The sequence below is a fragment of the Eumetopias jubatus genome, unplaced genomic scaffold (genome assembly GCF_037043125.1).
Source record: "Eumetopias jubatus isolate StellerSeaLion01/CBP00866 unplaced genomic scaffold, mEumJub1_p1.0 scaffold_4, whole genome shotgun sequence".
Lineage (NCBI taxonomy): Eukaryota > Metazoa > Chordata > Mammalia > Carnivora > Otariidae > Eumetopias > Eumetopias jubatus.
This window is the reverse complement of record NW_028274810.1, coordinates 55,504,337-55,521,584: the sequence shown is the minus strand read 5'-3', so window position 1 is coordinate 55,521,584 and position 17,248 is coordinate 55,504,337. Positions and strand designations below refer to the sequence as shown.

At 50.8% G+C, this 17,248-nt stretch overlaps 1 protein-coding gene across 1 annotated transcript; it reads left to right on the top strand.

The window, feature by feature from the left end:
- The first annotated feature begins 6,245 nt into the window (after nt 1-6,245).
- On the top strand, nt 6,246-7,691 carry FOXD3 (forkhead box D3). The gene has a single exon (XM_028106733.1). It carries the CDS (start codon nt 6,246-6,248, stop codon nt 7,689-7,691), a length of 1,446 nt encoding a protein of 481 aa, XP_027962534.1.
- The last annotated feature ends 9,557 nt before the right edge of the window (nt 7,692-17,248 follow it).

Sequence of the window (17,248 nt, the reverse complement as noted above, 5' to 3'; positions counted from 1 at the left end):
TCCTGCGCCGGAAGGCCAGCGATGTGGGCACGAGCTGCTCTGGGCCCGAGACGCCTCTACCTGAGAGCGTCCCAGGGACTGGACCCGGGGCCGCTTGGTGGCCTGAGGGAAAACTTTACTAAGGAATCAGACCCCGGGCGAACTTGCCTGGACGTGACAAGGTGGAAAGGCTGGCGCTGAGCTCATGCCCGCCCCGCCGCCAGAGGGAGCTGACTGCGAGAGGAGGAGGCCGAGGCGTCGCCCGAGATGGAGGGTCAGGGGCACCTGTGGTGGGCGGCCCCGCGCGCGCATACACAGGACTCCCGCGGCTAGCGGCGCTCGGCCTTTGCGCTCCGCACTTTCCCACAAGCCCCTTCCGGCGCGCGTTCCCTCGGCCCTGCGCGCCCGCCCGCGTCAGCGCCCCAACCATCAAGGCAACAATTGAAACGTTTCCAAAGCGGGCTATTTATTTGCTCCCAATAAATCGATCGGCCGTGATTAAGAAATCGATGTGGCCTGGGTGGGCAAGTCGCTCGCGGGGAGAGAAAGGTGCTACCGCCCTGCGCCCGCGGGAAGGCCGCGGGCGGGCGCGGGCCTGGGAGAGGCGTGTCCCGCCCGGACCACACCTGAGGGCTGGTCACCTGGGCGCGCGGGCCCCGGCAGGCCGCGTTCCCTAGGGCGGCGAGGGGCGCGCGCGCCCGCCGCCTGCTTTCCTCGGCCCCTGTTGCCTTTCAGTCTGGCGCGCTGGGCGGGCAGTGGCCTCCAGCGGCCGCAGCGCCGCTCCGAAGCTTTTGTTGCTCCTCGGCGGGCTGAATGGGGGTTTTGTAAAGTGGGACAGATAAAAATGAGCAGCAGCATATTGTTTGACAGAATGATCCCATATGATGAAGTGTCGGCTCCAAAGGGGGTGAAAATGGTGAATTCCTAAAAACCCAGCCCTCGGCTCCTCCGCAAGCTGCCGGTAGCCTGGAGGGACCCAGCCGTCAGCCGGGCCTGGCCGCATCGCTCCAAACCGTGTCGGAAAGACTAGAGCTTTCAATGCCAAGTCATTTTTAAGCCCCGATCCTGCCCAGGACCTTTCTCCTCGTGGATGAAAAGAACAATTTTCGAGAGAAAGGCTCGTTTTGATTAAATCTGACATGCTGCTGATAACTCCATGCTAATGTGAAATAATTAACATAATAGCCATAATTAAAAGCACGCTAACAATGCCATAAATTTATCACACAATTTTACTAGCTTTCTGCCCCTAACTGCTCTCTCATCGTTAATTAAACGTGTTGCCTTTTACAGAATGGATGTTTATACATTTCCAATATAAATAAATTCGAAACCATCCTCTCTCTCCTTCTCCTCCTTTCCCTTCGTTTTTTCGCCATTTATAAAGACTTGTTGGCGTGGGTCCTGAGTGGCGGACACCTTGAAAGTAAATGAAGATTTTAAGATGAAAATCCAAACAAGAACGTTAAATTAGCCCTTTTTTTTTCACCGCGAGGAGATCTGGAGACATATACAAGGTTGGTGGGAAGTGCGTTTAAAATCCCACCCACTTGGAAATAGAAATAATCTGGGTGGGTTGAGGACCTGGGTATCATCTCGGCCAGTCCCACCTTCCTCGGTGGTGGCCATCCAGGTAAAGGCTGATAATAGTTTAATAAATCTATTAAGATCGTCGAGAAGGAGCCGACTTTGGTTCTTGGGGGTGGGGGCGGGAGGGGAGAGAAAGGAGGGGTATTTTCCAAATGCGCTCTACCTACGTTTCGTTCCCTCTGCAATAGAGGGAGGCTGCTCTCGGTGGGGGATGCTCCCCTCACTGTGCAGAACCTGGTCCCATCTCCCGGATTATAAGAAAAGTGCACCCGCGCACGGGCATGAGGATTTTGTCTCACTTCGGGCCAACGATTTATCCAAGCCATTGGCATATACTCTGACTTAAAGGAGGAGGAAGAAGGCACTTGGGTTCGCTTGGGCCTGGCGAGGGGTAGGTGGGCCATTCCTGCCTCCCACACACTCTGCCCGTGCCCCCTCCCCCCGTGCTAACCACCTAAGAACCCAAATTGAGTTGTAATTAACTTCCTCTTCTCCGTCATAAATTGTTCCATCCACTTCTCCCCCACCCCCATCTCACCCCCCAGAACACATTAAATCGCCTCTACCCCAAGACGTCTCAATTTCCTTCTTATCGATCCGGACTCCACTTTTCTTGTTTCCTGTTGCTAGAAACTCCGGTCCCCTCCACCACCACCCCGCCCTCGACGGCGGCTCCCGTCCGGGTGGCTGCCCCACCTGGGTACCACGGACTCCGCCGGCCCCAGGGGAAACAGAGGGAGACTTATTTCCTTCTCCTTTGGCTGAAACGTTTCAAACTTTTGAACAGGTGAGACAGCTGGGTGCCATCTTCTTTAAATTCCTACAGGGAAGTTTGCTTGTTGTGACCCAAGTAGTTACTCTCACTCGTAATAATCTTGTGTGTACTCCTCTTTCTTTCCATCTCCCCCAGTAACCCTCTGCGACCCAGAATATATTTATCCACATATCTCCATCCCCCAATATTTCCATTCCCTCTATCACATTTTTCTTTCCCCCACTAATGTGTCACTTTCTCTCTGTAGCTGTCTCGCCTCTTCAGTCTCGCTCTGTCCTGAAGCTTGGCAGTATCTGACGATTTGTGGGCTCTTAGCTGCAAACTGCAATTACGGGGCAAACAAGATTTACTTAGCCCAAAATCTAGTCAGCGTAGGGCAGGTTCCTGCACCGCTACGGGCTCCCGCCCTTCCGCCTGGGCGGCGTCCCGCAGCGGGAACTGCGGGAACCTTCCGGCCTCCCACCTGGGCCGCCACTTTGCCTCCTTCCGGGCCCCGGGAGGTTGCGCTGGTGGCACTGTCCGCCCGGAAGCGGGAGAACGGTGGCGGGTTCCCCACTCGAGAGTGATCGCGGGAAAATCCGCTGCCTCCGCTGGAAATCGAGATTAAGCCGTTGGCCGGCGCGGTCTACGGACGGCGGTGCCGCAGCCAGTAGGTCCTGCAACGTCTCATCATTTAGCTAATCGAGTCGAAAAGTTTCTGTAAGGGCCAGACCCAGCATCAGATGGTAACACTGATTGAACAAGAGATTAGCACAATAGATCTCTAACCGAGGGGAAGCGTTGCTTTTCACGCTACGCGCCGTAATTAATGGTATGAATCAATTAATTTGACTTTTATTGTGTCGAATGAAAAAAGCGCAACAAATGGAACTGGCGGCTGGGAGTTGTTCACCCCCCCCACCCCTTCCTCCAGGGAGATTCCACTGAGACACCGGGGAATGGACGGATCAGGCTAGGTCTTGGCCGAGGGAGGGCGAGGCAGCGACCAGCAGCGCTGAGGGAGTCCTGAGAGCCAGCCCTGGCTGGCAGCAGAATCGAAATTAGGCTGATTTGGAGGCTACTTTAAGAAAACTACCGAGAGCAGCCCTTGGAGCCGCTACACTCCCGCGCGCGTGTGCGCGCGCGCGCGCGCGCGCGCACACACACACACACACACACACACACACACACACACACACGGCACGCGGCCACGCGGGTCCAGCCTCTTGGGCTGCGATAGGGCTGGCGGCCCGCGCCTCGCACTGCACCTGGACAACTGAAACTGTGCAAAAGTAATTTCTGAATTTTAAATTTCGGGTTCTTTTTTTGTCCTTCCAACCTTCCTTTTTAAAGTATTGGGTTGCTCGGAGAGTTGCAGCCTCGACCTCTGCAGCCGGGTGCAGTGGTGGGCTACCAGCTCGAGCCGCTCGGGTCGGTTTCGCGGAGGTCTAGATGGCATCGCAAACGGTTCGGACCTGCGGGGCCACAAAAAGGTGCAGCTGCGGAAATCAACTCAGAGATGCATTTTAGGGTCAGGTACAACAGGGGATCGTTTAGATACAAAAAAAAAAAAAAAAACTTTGGAGTTTCGCGGGTGTCTCTGGATGGAGTAACTGCCACCTTCCCCCACCCCCACTCCATCCCCGGCACAAACCAGAACTTTCTGCGAAATGGAGATCCAATGGGCTAGTGTTATATCCAGGAAATTACCTAATGGAGATGAAAGTCAATCTGTGTGTCTCACTGGCTATAATGAAGTAAGTTTACGGATTTTTGTTTTCCTAGGCCAAGGATTGAGGGAATCGTAGGTGAGAGAGACACAGACTGGAGGGTATCAGAAGCACCACTGTCCACCAAGAATTAAATCGGTGTCTTAGCGTCTTCTGTAAATATTTCACCAACTATTTCCTCTCGGACGTCTCCCCTTGTTCTCCTTCCTCTGGTGAGGCCGCCATTCTCCTCCCAAGACTCAGCAGACAGACAGGGCTTGGGTTCAAGGAGCCCGCCACACCCGGCAGGCGCTTGCATCTTCCTTTCAGGCGGCCTAAAACTTCAGGAGGAGAGAGGTGGCGCATCGCGGACTCACCGGGTCAGGAGCACTATTCCGAGGTGCGAGGTCCAAGCGCACGGGCAATGCCACGCACCCGTGGTTGGTTTGCGATCCCCCACCCCCAATCCCAGTTAAATCCCCATAGCCTTTCCTACCACCAGTAATTTTACTCGCCAAGGAAACTCGAATGTGTACTAGCCGCATCCTCGCCTCCTCCACCCGCTCTGCTACTGGTTTCCGCGGAAGTTAAATCTTGGAGGATTTACCTAAGCCTTAAGAGGAAAGAATCCACGTTAGTTAGCAGCGACGGCGACCCTAGCACCCGCACACCCGAGGCCGCCCCTCGCTCCCAAGAGGCTGGGCCCCGCGGCCCGGGAAGCCACCTCGCTAGCTCCCGGCGATGTTCTGCCGTCCCAGCCCGAGAGCAGCGTCTAACGTAGAGGCCCGGAAGCCTCCTCTCCGCGCCACTCGACTTACCCAGGCCGCTGACTCCCGGCTCCTTCCCCAGCGCCTCATTTCCGACTTTTTCACATGCTAAGTCGTTTAACAACTCCCAGCAGCTAGTTACGGCCTCTTTATTTATAGGTTCACTGTTATTTTACGTCGTTTTTATTTCTCTCGGCAACTATTCTAATAGATTAATCAATAACTATTTTGTGACCTTCGGGAACCCCAGCTGATGCTGTTGTGGCCGCGCGGGGTGTGTGTGTGGGGAAATATATATATATAACACGCCCACATCGAGCGGGGAAAGCCAAGGCAGGACCCGGGTGGTTTGGCTTAGGGGGAAAAGGATACTTATCCCCTCAGTAGGTGTCTCCGCCTAAAGAGCACTGAGGCAGAAGAGGGTCAACTCTAATTAGCAAAACGGAGCCGGGTGCGCAGCCCTTACTCGAGAGCTAAAAAGAATCAAACCCAAAAAACAAAACAGAGACTACTTTTTCTTAAAAAAAAAAAAATGGAATGGGAATCTCGTTCTACGTTGCCCAGTCCCAGCCAAAAGAGTGTTGGCAAAGGGGGGAAGGGGGAAGGGAGAGGGAGCAGGGAGGGCAGGGCAGCGAGAGCTGCCGGGTCCCGCGGACGCTCCCAGGCCCACGCCCTCACTCGCTCACACCCACCCTCCAGCACTCACACCCATAGGCTCCCTCGACCCCCGCGCGGGGCTCCAGCCTAGGCTGGGGTCCCGGGGCGGGCCAGGACGCCCTCGGAGCCCGCGGGATGCTGGCGCACCGTGCGGCGCTGAGTTGCGTGTCCCTCGTCCCTTTGTTGACAATTCCCTGAACCAACTTGAGTTTGGCCGGCTCCGCGGCGGCCCTGACGTCACGCGCGGTCACGTGGCCCCGCCTCCCGCTGGATCTTTAAGTAGAAAGTAATCTATCAGGCCAGTCCTTAAAACGGGACTTTCGACTACGGGGGCTCGGCGTCCCTGACACTCCCCCTCCCCCCCGTTGCCCCTGCCCGCGCCCTCCGGAGCTGCTCCGCGCCCGGCGTCCCGCGCCCGTCTGCACCGCTCTTGCTCTCCACGCCCGGGCCAGAGGCCGAGGAAGGCGGGCGAAGTAAGGGGGCGCGGCGTGGAGAAGCCGCCGTGGCCCGGAGCGGCATCGAGCGCCTAGTACCGAGCGCCAGGGACAGCAGGAGTTTGAGGAGCGCGGCCGCGGGGGGCGGACGGCAGCGCCCACGCCGCGCGATGCCGGGCTGCCGAGTGTGAGCCAAGCCGGGAGGGCCCCGAACCATCTACGTCCCCCTACCCTCTCCCAGTCTCCCATCTTTCGCGAGCACCCAAATCCCCTTCCCCCGAGCTCGGCGACAGCCCCTGACAACTCCCATCGCCCGCCGCTCCTTCCCCGCCGCCGCCACCAACCCCGAGGAGGGATGACCCTCTCCGGCGGCGGCAGCGCCAGCGACATGTCCGGCCAGACGGTGCTGACGGCCGAGGACGTGGACATCGATGTGGTGGGCGAGGGCGACGACGGGCTGGAGGAGAAGGACAGCGACGCGGGCTGCGATAGCCCCGTTGGGCCGCCAGACCTGCGCCTGGACGAGGCGGACGAGGTGACGCCGGCGGCACCCCACCATGGGCAGCCTCAGCCGCCGCACCAACAGCCCCTGGCATTGCCCAAAGAGGCGACTGGAGCCGGCGCTGGGCCAGGGGGCGAGGCGGGCGCTTCCGAAGCTGACGGTTGCAAGGGCGGCGTTGGCGGCGAGGAGGGCGGCGGGAGCGGCGGCGGGCCCGGCTCGGGCAGTGGTGCAGCGGGAGGCCTGGCTCCCAGTAAGCCCAAGAACAGCCTGGTGAAGCCGCCCTACTCGTACATCGCGCTCATCACTATGGCTATCCTGCAGAGCCCGCAGAAGAAGCTGACCCTGAGCGGCATCTGCGAGTTCATTAGCAACCGCTTCCCCTACTACCGGGAGAAGTTCCCCGCCTGGCAGAACAGTATCCGCCACAACCTTTCGCTCAACGACTGCTTTGTCAAGATCCCCCGCGAGCCGGGCAACCCGGGCAAGGGCAACTACTGGACCCTGGACCCGCAGTCCGAGGACATGTTCGACAACGGCAGCTTCCTGCGGCGCCGGAAACGCTTCAAGCGCCACCAGCAGGAGCACCTGCGCGAGCAGACGGCGCTCATGATGCAGAGCTTCGGCGCTTACAGCCTGGCCGCGGCGGCTGGCGCCGCGGGGCCCTACGGCCGCCCCTACGGCCTGCACCCCGCGGCCGCGGCCGGCGCCTACTCTCACCCGGCTGCCGCGGCAGCCGCCGCGGCGGCGGCGGCGCTCCAGTACCCCTACGCGTTGCCGCCCGTGGCACCCGTGCTGCCGCCTGCCGTGCCGCTGCTGCCCTCGGGCGAGCTGGGCCGCAAAGCGGCCGCCTTTGGCTCACAGCTCGGCCCGGGCCTGCAGCTGCAGCTCAACAGCCTGGGCGCCGCCGCGGCCGCCGCGGGCACGGCGGGCGCCGCGGGAACCACCGCGTCGCTGATCAAGTCCGAGCCGAGCGCGCGGCCGTCGTTCAGCATCGAAAACATCATCGGCGGGGGCCCCGCGGCGCCCGGGGGCTCGGCAGCGGGCGCTGGGGGCGCCGGGGTAACTGGGGGCACTGGGGGCGGTGGGGGCGGCAGCGCGGCGCAGTCCTTTCTACGGCCGCCCGGGACCGTGCAGTCCGCGGCGCTCATGGCCACGCACCAGCCGCTATCGCTGAGTCGGACGACGGCCACCATCGCGCCCATCCTGAGCGTGCCGCTCTCTGGACAGTTCCTGCAGCCCGCAGCCTCGGCCGCCGCTGCTGCCGCAGCTGCAGCGCAAGCAAAGTGGCCCGCTCAATAGGGACGCGCCGATGGCCGGGACCGAGGGCCGGGTGGCGGCCTGGGGCGGCGGCTGCACTTCTAGTTTACGCGCCCCGCCCCGGGCCCGGCCCCCCTGCGCAATCCCGGATTCTGCCTCTCCTCCCCCCCGACCCCTCAACACCGACCTTCGGCGGCCTCCACCCCCTCGCGCACACCTAGGCTGGCGGAGCAAACTCTCACCGCACGCCCGCCGGGAATAGCTTTCCGTACAGGTAAAACTGAAAACCGAATTTTCCAAAAATGTACCCCGACGGCTCCTGCTCTCAGTACCGTGGGTATGGGAGGGAAATTCTTTGTACATATTTGTATAAAAATTACTGACTTTCCTTTTGGGGTTCTTATTTTTTTAAGAAAAAACAAATTCAGTAGATTTAGAGCTCTGAACTTTCATTTTTTTTGAAGGTTCACTCTCCGCAGTTTTATGTGAGAAAAAAATGTATAGAGACGTTGGGAGATTTTAAATATAAAAAATTTTCGAAAGGCGAAAAGTGTCATTCTATTATAAAAGTCTGTTTATATATGAATGAATATATATGGTATTCTAAATGTTATCCCATCGTGTTGTACACAACTTTGTAAATAAATTTTTAAAATGTTCACCCTAGTGTTTTATTTAGATGTCTGAGGTAAACGACAGTATTTTAAAATTGTATTCGTATTTTATCTTTACTAGAAATTCGAGGAGTTTCAAGTATGACCCTTTCAAACTTAGCTATGCATAATTTGAATGGAAGAAAAATTTAATTGGAGAAAGGAGAGAATATGCCTAATTTAAATCGTATTAATATTTTTCTTTTAGTTTTCACATAAATTTGGGATATGGGTGATGATCTCGTTCATACCAATCCATTAAGTCTGACCAGATATTTCTATAGATAAAATAAGCTGCCATTTAAAAAAACCAACCTAAATCTAAACAACAGTACAATCTTTTAATATTTTTTTAATACCAGACTTTTGTCTTCCATATGAGTTCTTGGTCATTTCAATTATCCTTTCAAAAGAATGTAAATTACAAACATCCCCCATTTTAGCATTTAAATCTTAAATTTTTTAAATTATTTCTTTTCATTCCTTAAGTGGCAGTGGTAAATAAACACAGTTAATTTTTTTTAATGTATGTTATGGCAGTTTAATTTTTGCAGTGGAACTGTATTATCTCTATTAACCTGATCAATAAGACATAGTTCTTATCTTTCATAATATTTTCAAATAAGATATTTCTTTTCTATGGCAATAATAAATCCACAACATAATTTTGATTTCTGAAGGATTCCTATGAACGCCTCCTCCCCTCAACCCGCAGTGTTTTGGAAGGCCAAGGAATAGTGGCCTTTAACACCCTTTTAAAAACAGGTGCACATCACCCCTCCCCTTTATTCCCCTCTTTTTATAAACTTTAAAAAACAAACCATAGTCTAGGTTAGTGGGAAATGAGAGATCATAGGGCAGGAATGGGGAGATGTCCTCGTAGATTATTTTTAATATGCATTTCAGCTGTTGCAACCTTAAAAGTATTAAGGTAGAAATAAAACATCTAGACGCAGAAGGCCGTTTCCCATTCACCAACATATCCTCAAATGGCATCAATTCTAATTATTTTGTAATTAATTTAGCTGTTACAAGTACTTTTGCGAAATCGCTTTTAAAATCTGGAACCGGTAGCCGTGCTGTCAGTTCGGCCCTATGCGCGTCCTGCTTGCAAAACAGGGCCAGTCCATGTCGGTGGCGTCCACCTCGGCTCTTGGTCCTGGAGATGCCTTCCGGCTTCGGATTCGACCCTTATTTCTCTGCTGTCGGCGTGGGCTAGGGAGTCGCTTTGAAAGAGAAGTCCTCGAAAATACCGAATCTGTTTTCCTGGTAAACAGTAAACATTATTGTGTCCTGAGTAAACATTCCTCCCGGATCACGGTCCTAAAATAAAACAAGCTGCCGGGGGTGAGGTAGTTTAACTTGATAAACAAGAACCTGATAATCAACCGCGGCGGAGAGGCGCAACAGTAACCTTCACGGAGAAGAGATTATGGACCACACAGTCTCCGGGCGTGTCCCTTCTAATCTCCTTTTACAAGGAAAACTAAACGGATCTAAATTTGTTTGTGTGTTGCAGCTATAAAAGTAACAAGTTGTTTCACAGTTGTGTCTGGCTAATCGGTTTTTACACAAACAGCAAATGGTACATGATTTGTGCAAACACATAGAGGTTATTTCTAATTTTAGCTGACACCCCTGGGAAAAGGGAAAGGCAGGGCTTCTTGAATTCACTTTTAGCCTCAAGAAGCTGCTGATCCAAGGCTTCTAAATGACATTGGATAACAGAGGCCTCATTCCATCCCTGATCCTTTGTTACTTATAAAATTACTCGCTCATATTTCCACGCATAGCAGCAATACCGGCCGAGCCTGAGCCCGCAGCTTGACACTCGGCCACAAGCCGCCGCTTGAGATCCGCAGGGCTTTTTCCAGCGATGCATTAGGCAGCAGGGAGTAGAGAAGGAGGGATCCGCCGGCAACTTTCCTTCTAGTCACTTCTCAACCTTGAACTAGAGCCTGGAGATGGTCCCTTTCCTTTATTTCTTGGAGAATAGGAGACTCCCAGATCCAGATCCCAAACCGGACAGCGGCTGTTTAAAGTGCTGGCAGACGTCTTGGAGATAGACCTGGCTGTACCCCTTTGAAAAGCTGTTTTTGGTTTATGCTTGTTAAACCACGAAGGTTTAGAGCAGAAGGGAAAATGCAAATATATACAATGAACTCAAACATTTGGTTGGGGGGGGTGGTTTGAAACCCACATTCGATATGAACGCGGGCACCAGCGACGAAAGACACTGAAATCCCCTTTTACATTGAGATTTAAAGGCAACACGACTGATACCGCTTTTTATTCCACTTAGGCAGATTTATTTGTAATAAAAAAAGGGAGCGGGTTGATTTTTATGGGGGAGAATTTTAGCTTTCAGCTACACACGAATTTAAACTGGTTTCCACCTCCTCTAGCGCTCATTTCTAGAAAGTCAATCCAGTTCCGAGGTCTGTAGTCCTTAGAACTTCCCCAGGACTGAGTCCCGGAGTGGGGCCCGCGCACGGAGTTCCTCCGGGAATGGCTGAATCCGGAGGTCCCGGGAAATAACGAATCTAGACTAGATCAAGATGCTTGCACGGACTATGATGGGCTCTCGCTGCGATGGCGGATGTGGCCTGTAGGGGGCGACGAGCAGATGGAAAACTTAACGGGTTTTGTCTCCTAGCGTCCAGCCCCAGCCCTCGGAGACCTCTCCTTGTCTCGAAGTCTCTGAACACCCTGACGCCCTTGTTCATCCTCCGGGCCTGGGACATCCAGGTAGAATCTTGGAGAAGCTACTTCCTCGGCCTGTCTCCTGAAAGGGCCAGAGTCCCGAGGGAAGTTTGTCTTAAAGATTGGGAAGCAATAAAGTTTAGTGATAAGGAGACATCTACTTGGTTGCAATTAAGAGTTATATTTGAGGTTATTTATTTTACATGGTTTATAGGAAGAGTCTTGGCAGTGAGGGGAACATGAAAGGTTAATGGGTGGGGGGGTGCGTTTCAACGTGGGTTCCTTGAAGAACTGTCCCAAGAGAATGTGGTCTGAAACCCAGTTCCAAAGCCATGAGTCCATCGGACCCTACTAGTGGCAAACTGCAGCATGAATTAGTAAATGTTCTCTCTGGGGCGGGGGTTGTTGGAAGAAGATTCTCAGGGTGTCCAGGCCTAGTCATGAGGGAGTGGGGTGCCTATTTTATGGGAGGGGATGATAGGAAGCAATGGAATGAGAGAGGCCTTGCAGAAGGGGTTTCAATCAGGGATAAGGCATTTTGTGACTGTGACCTTGGACAAGCTGCTTGGTTTCTTTGAGTCTCTCCATTTCTTTACTCTACAATGAGAATGAGGAGTCCACCTGATGTTTGGGCTTGCAGGATTAGGTGAGTTGGTGTCAGTGAAAAATGTTTTATAAACTATAAGGAGCTAAGGGAATGTAAGGAGTTTACTTGGTATTTTTAATGGCTTCTGGACAGAGACACAACTCTCTTCCAAACACCAACAGTATTTGCTTTGGTTTTGAAAAACTCAATTTTAGGTGTGAAAAGTGGGTTTTTCTAAGAGGGGTTGCAGAACCTATTCCAGTCCCCTGCTACCTGGAAGGATGGAGCAAAAGAGGATAATCAGAATGGGCTTTTAAAAGGTAGAGTCTCCTGGTTTTGAGTCCTTCTGCCATGCCTTGGGCCTGAGGAGAAGCCCTCAGGCCAGCTGCAGAGGCCTAGTGTGTTTCTTTTTGGCTGACTGGTCCACTTTGCTGTTTGCCCCTTTGCTTCCACCATCTTAGGCAAGTGGGGAAACAGGAGCTCTTTGCTGACAGATGCCCATTAGCGCAAGACATGGGCTCCGGAGTGAATTAAAGGTAACCAGATCCTAAACTCATGTAAAAGACCACCTTCCCTTTACTTCCCCCCAACAGTTGGCAGAGTTACAACCAGAGCCAACTTCTCTCTTAACCATCACCACCCGTTCCCCTTACCCTCTTAGGAATGTACAGGCCATTCTTTGCTCCCCAGGAGCAAGGGCAGCCAAGGACAGTGGGTGCACAGAACAAGATTTGAAAAGAAATGTTGCAAAATCAGCCATGAAGTGGTAAGAAAGCATTGACATCTTATTTTTTAATTTCCCGAGGGGGTGTCTTACATCAGAATTTCTCAAAATAAGAATTACATTAATCCCCTTCCCTATTTTAATATAAAACCCGTATCCAAGCCCTTCTTTTCCAGATGACGTTGTGTTTATGCACACAGCTTCTTCCCATCAGTGGCAAGGTGGGGAGGAAGAGGGAATACCTTCATTCCCTTGCCTGAGCCGCCCCCCCCCCCGCCCCTGGGCTGAATTTCAGAGGTATTTTCAGAAAACAAAACAAAACAAAACAAAAAACAGTCCTCCAGAACACCCTCCCCTCTTTTCACATAGCCTCAGAAAGTTCTGTGACTTCCCCAAGGTAACTCAGCAGCCCAAGTGTAAGCTATGGAAATACTCAAAGGATGAAAAAGTGTTCTCTACCTAGGAAGGATGTTCACTTGAGGAAAGGAAAAAGCGAACCATGGGGCAAGGAAGGTTGGGAAGAGTAGAGAAAAGAAAAAAGACAAACACAGAGAATCGCTGGGCGGAGTGGGATCAGCTCCGGGAAGACCGAAGACCTAGACCCTGGGGCGTTTCCCAGGACCTGAAGCCCGCTCCGCCCCAACTGGCTGGAGCACTGTGCTCTGGGCCGTTCTGCGGAGACCGACGGCTAGATTTCCTTTTTGCCGAGTGATTTGGAAGGGGAAGAAAGAAGGCGGGAACTCCAGGCCCGCACCTCCCCTTACCCCGCAGGTCAGCGGCCCACCCACAGCGCTCCGGTGTCTGCAGTCGGTCCCCGTGTCGGCTTCCCCACACCCTTCCTACTCTGGGTCCACTTTTGCGCAAGCCACGAGGGCTCGGCCTGCGGGACTCCGGCTCCCCCTGTCTGAAGGGAGGGAAGAAGAGAATTTAAATGAATTAGGGAGAAAACCCATCCGTAAAAGGTACCCGCTGCGGGGGTGGGGGCAGCGAGGGGCGCGGTGGGGACTCTCCTCCCCGCCCTCTCCCGCGGCGCCCCATTTGCAGGCGCTTAGGGAAGCTCGCGACGAGAAACAAGTCCCCGCCGGTTGAACCTGGGCGGCCTGGCAGCCCCAGTCTGGGATCTCAGGGAAACGAAGAATAAGTTTACTACGTTCTAGTTAGGCTACAGCCCTGGCGAGTCTTAAAAGGAGGGTGGGTCGTGAGGACTGCGAGTGTCGCCAACCCGGGGCCTGTTCGGCCGGCCGCCAATGAGCCGCAAGGTCTCCTTTCGGCCGTCCCGGACCCTGGCCGCTCCCTGTTCAGCGGACTCGGCATTTGGGAATGCTCCTTCCCGGGATCTGGCAACAGGGGCTGCAGTGCGCCTTTTTTGAAGAGGGGATTTGCTTCTTTTCCTCCCTCCATCCCTTCTTCCACTCTCTCCTCTCGACACATGGTAAGCGAGACTCAGTTTTCTCCCAAAGATCAACAACACATTTTGCCCGTTACCCTTTTCTGCAAGGGGCGTGCGCGTGGCATCGCAGAGAGCTTTGCGGTCAGCGCCAGAGCAACCCCAAAGCCTAAATGTTCTCTTTGCTCTCAAGCTCCACGTGGGAGGCAGCGCCTCCTCCGGGAAGCCTTATAGAACCTAGCAGCCCAGGTTAGTTGCACCTCGTTGGGTCCCACTGTGCCAACTAATGAACCGCTGTCATTGATGCCTTGGGAGTTTCTTACTAACATTGCCTAGCGCAAAACGGACAACTAAAATGATTTGTCTAGCAAGTAACAAGCGAGGACCATGGGCATGAGGATGAGGAAGGCTGTTAATTGATGAAATCAGGTCTTTCTCAAGAGTTTGGGGGATTGTTTAATTCCCATTCCTTTTTGCCATTCCCCTTCTTTATGATAATGCTTTTGTAAACACCATGTTAAATATTTTATTTTTAAAAGATTTTATTTATTTAATTGACACAGAGAGAGAGAGAATATGAGAGGGAACACAAGCAGGGGGAGTGGGAGAGGGAGAAGCAGGCTTCCTGCTGAGCAGGGAGCCCAATGATCCCAGAACCTTGGGATCATGATCTGAGTGGAAGGCAGTCGCTTAACCAACTGAGCCACCCAGGTGCCCCATGTTAAATATTTTAAATGAAGGAATTTTAAAAATATTTATTAGAGGTCTAAAAGGTGTGAGACATGTCAGGTTCATAATATAATTTGATTTTCTGGAATGTTTTCTCTGCCTTCTCCTACCCGAAATACCATAAGACAGTTCTACCTCCAAACTAATGGGGAAACCCCCTCTAGAGTACTTCAAGAGGACTCAAGCCTCACCAAACATTCATTGCTCTTAGGGACATCTTTATCTGCTACACTTTCTTTTATAGAACTTGTTTATTTCTTTAGTAAAATGTAGAGGATTTGAGAGTTGTTTGCTTAGATTTTAATATTAAAGATGACCATGTAAGATGATCATATGTATTTTTTAAAGATTTTATTTATTTATTTGTCAGAGAGAGAGAGACAGAGTGCACAAGCAGGGGGAGCGGCAGACAGAGGGAGAGGAAGAAGGAGGCTCCCCTCTGAGCAAGGAACTCCATGTGGGGCTCAATCCCAGGACCCGGGGATCATGACCTGAGCCAAAGGCAGATGTTTAACTGACTGAGCCACCCAGGCGTCCCATAAGATGATCTTTTTTTTTTTTAATCTAGAAACATTTACTGTGGTTTGGCTTTTACATTAAAACTACTGATTGTGGGGAAAATTGAGCAAAAGCTAAAGCTTTGAGAAAGCATCAGCGTTCTGTATTCAGTATATGTGTTCCAGGGCTGTCCAGAAGCCTTGTTCTGAGACCCACTTGGAAAGCCTCTAGTTATCACCTCTCCTAGGATTGGGTTCAGACAATACTGGTAAAAGTCTTGTGGGATGGTTTTAGAATTTCATGTTCTTTATTTTAACCAGAAAAAAGAAGCATTTAAAACAATTAAACAAATCATTTAACTTCTCTTTCATTGCTGTAACCATTGGCATAATAGTTATTTCTTAAGCTGTCATTCATCCCAACCTTCACCATATGAAACTAGATATCTTCTCGGAAAAATATTCATGTGGATTCTACTATTTAATAAAAAGAAGAAGGAAGGAAAATCCTAGATTATTTGGCTATTGTCCTCCAGCTGGGATCAAGATAACATGCTCTTTAAATTTTTAAATTTTTTTTAAGATTTTTTTTAAAGATTTTATTTATTTATTTGACAGAGAGAGACACAGCGAGAGAGGGAACACAAGCAGGGGGAGTGGGAGAGGGAAAAGCAGGCTTCCCGCAGAGCAGGGAGCCCGATGTGGGGCTCGATCTCAGAACCCTGGGATCATGACCTGAGCCGAAGGCAGACACTTAACGACTAAGTCACCCAGGCGCCCCGATAACAAGCTCTTTAGTTTTATACACTCAATGCAATTTTTTTTTTGCAAATTTATATCTAGTTTGTGTGGTCCCTATTGATTTAGTCTTTATATAGCCCAGTTAGCTTCTTCCTCTGCCATTGTTACAGATTATACCAGTAAGCCATCTCTCAAATTCTACCATCTTGCAAATGTAAATGTTGGTTACAAGAGCAAGGTGGTATCAAGATCAGCACAAATTAATCACAACCACTGAGAAACATCTGCTTTATTGATGGTACTTCAACAGCATCACCTTTCCACATACATCAGGAATTATGACTTTATGATAAAGTTGCTCTTGTTGCTAGAGGGAATCAAGTGCAAGTATTAATAGATTGGGTTAAAAGACAAGACTAATTCCTAGTCCTAGGCCTTGACATTGAACTTGGAAGTATCTGGTGGACTCTATATTTGCCCATGTAAAAATTACTATTGAAAACTTAGCTGAGAGAAAGAGAGGAGTATAGTAGTATAACTATCATTTCAGATTTTTAGCCAACAGATCTTTTTGAGTACGGTTTGAAAAATTTAGAGATTTTTTTTTAAAACCTTAATTTCACTTTTGTCTTGGCTTAAGGTATCTTTTTTTCCAAGACATCTGTCATTCAAACCTCCAGCAGTTTAATAACTCCTTTATTGATATTGATAGTGTATATTGTAGTTTAAGGTAAGAGACTAAATCACCCCTCTCTACCACCACCATCCATGTGGCCCCGTGAATAAATTGAAGGCCACCTCCGTAGGATACTGAGAGTGAATGCACCTTCCACTTTGGGAACCATCATTCTAGTACAGTATATTCAATATACATACTTAATGGATTACATTTATTGCTTTTAAATATTCTTACATAGATGGGATGAAGTGTGAGGAAAAACTTTATTAAATTTTGAGAGCTAAAAACTTACTGTGTATGAGATAGCTATACTGTATTTTCAAAATCCATTCCCTTGCTAAGGAGGGTTTATTATTTGAGGTGCAGAATGATATTTGGGAAAGAGTATGAGCTATGGATCTAATAGTCCTGGGTCAAGTCCTGGCTCTGCTCCTTCCTAAATATAATTTTCATCAGAGTTATTTAGTCTGTCTGAATCTCAGTTTTCTTATCTATAAAATGGGGATCATAATGTGAAGGTTTATTATGATAATGTATTTGGAGTGCCTAAAAATGGTGGCTATTATCACTTTACAGTTTTGCTGATTTTATAGCAGTCATATTTTCATGAGGCTACCTTTATTTTTTTCTTTGATATCATATACCAATAGTTGTCACATTTCATATTTAAAAATGAATTTGCTGATACCACTGTCCCTTCCATCTGTTTGAGCGAGGTATCATTTTTGTGTTCTCACAACTTAACAAATGTGAAACAATTTACTCTGTAGTGCCAGCCACTTGGTAAATCACTTTTTCACTTTCAGGGTATTTTTCAGTCTTGTGGATGAGAGGTCTTGACAATAGTCATTAAAGATATGATAGCACTTTCACAAGAACAAGGACATGTGCCTTATGTCT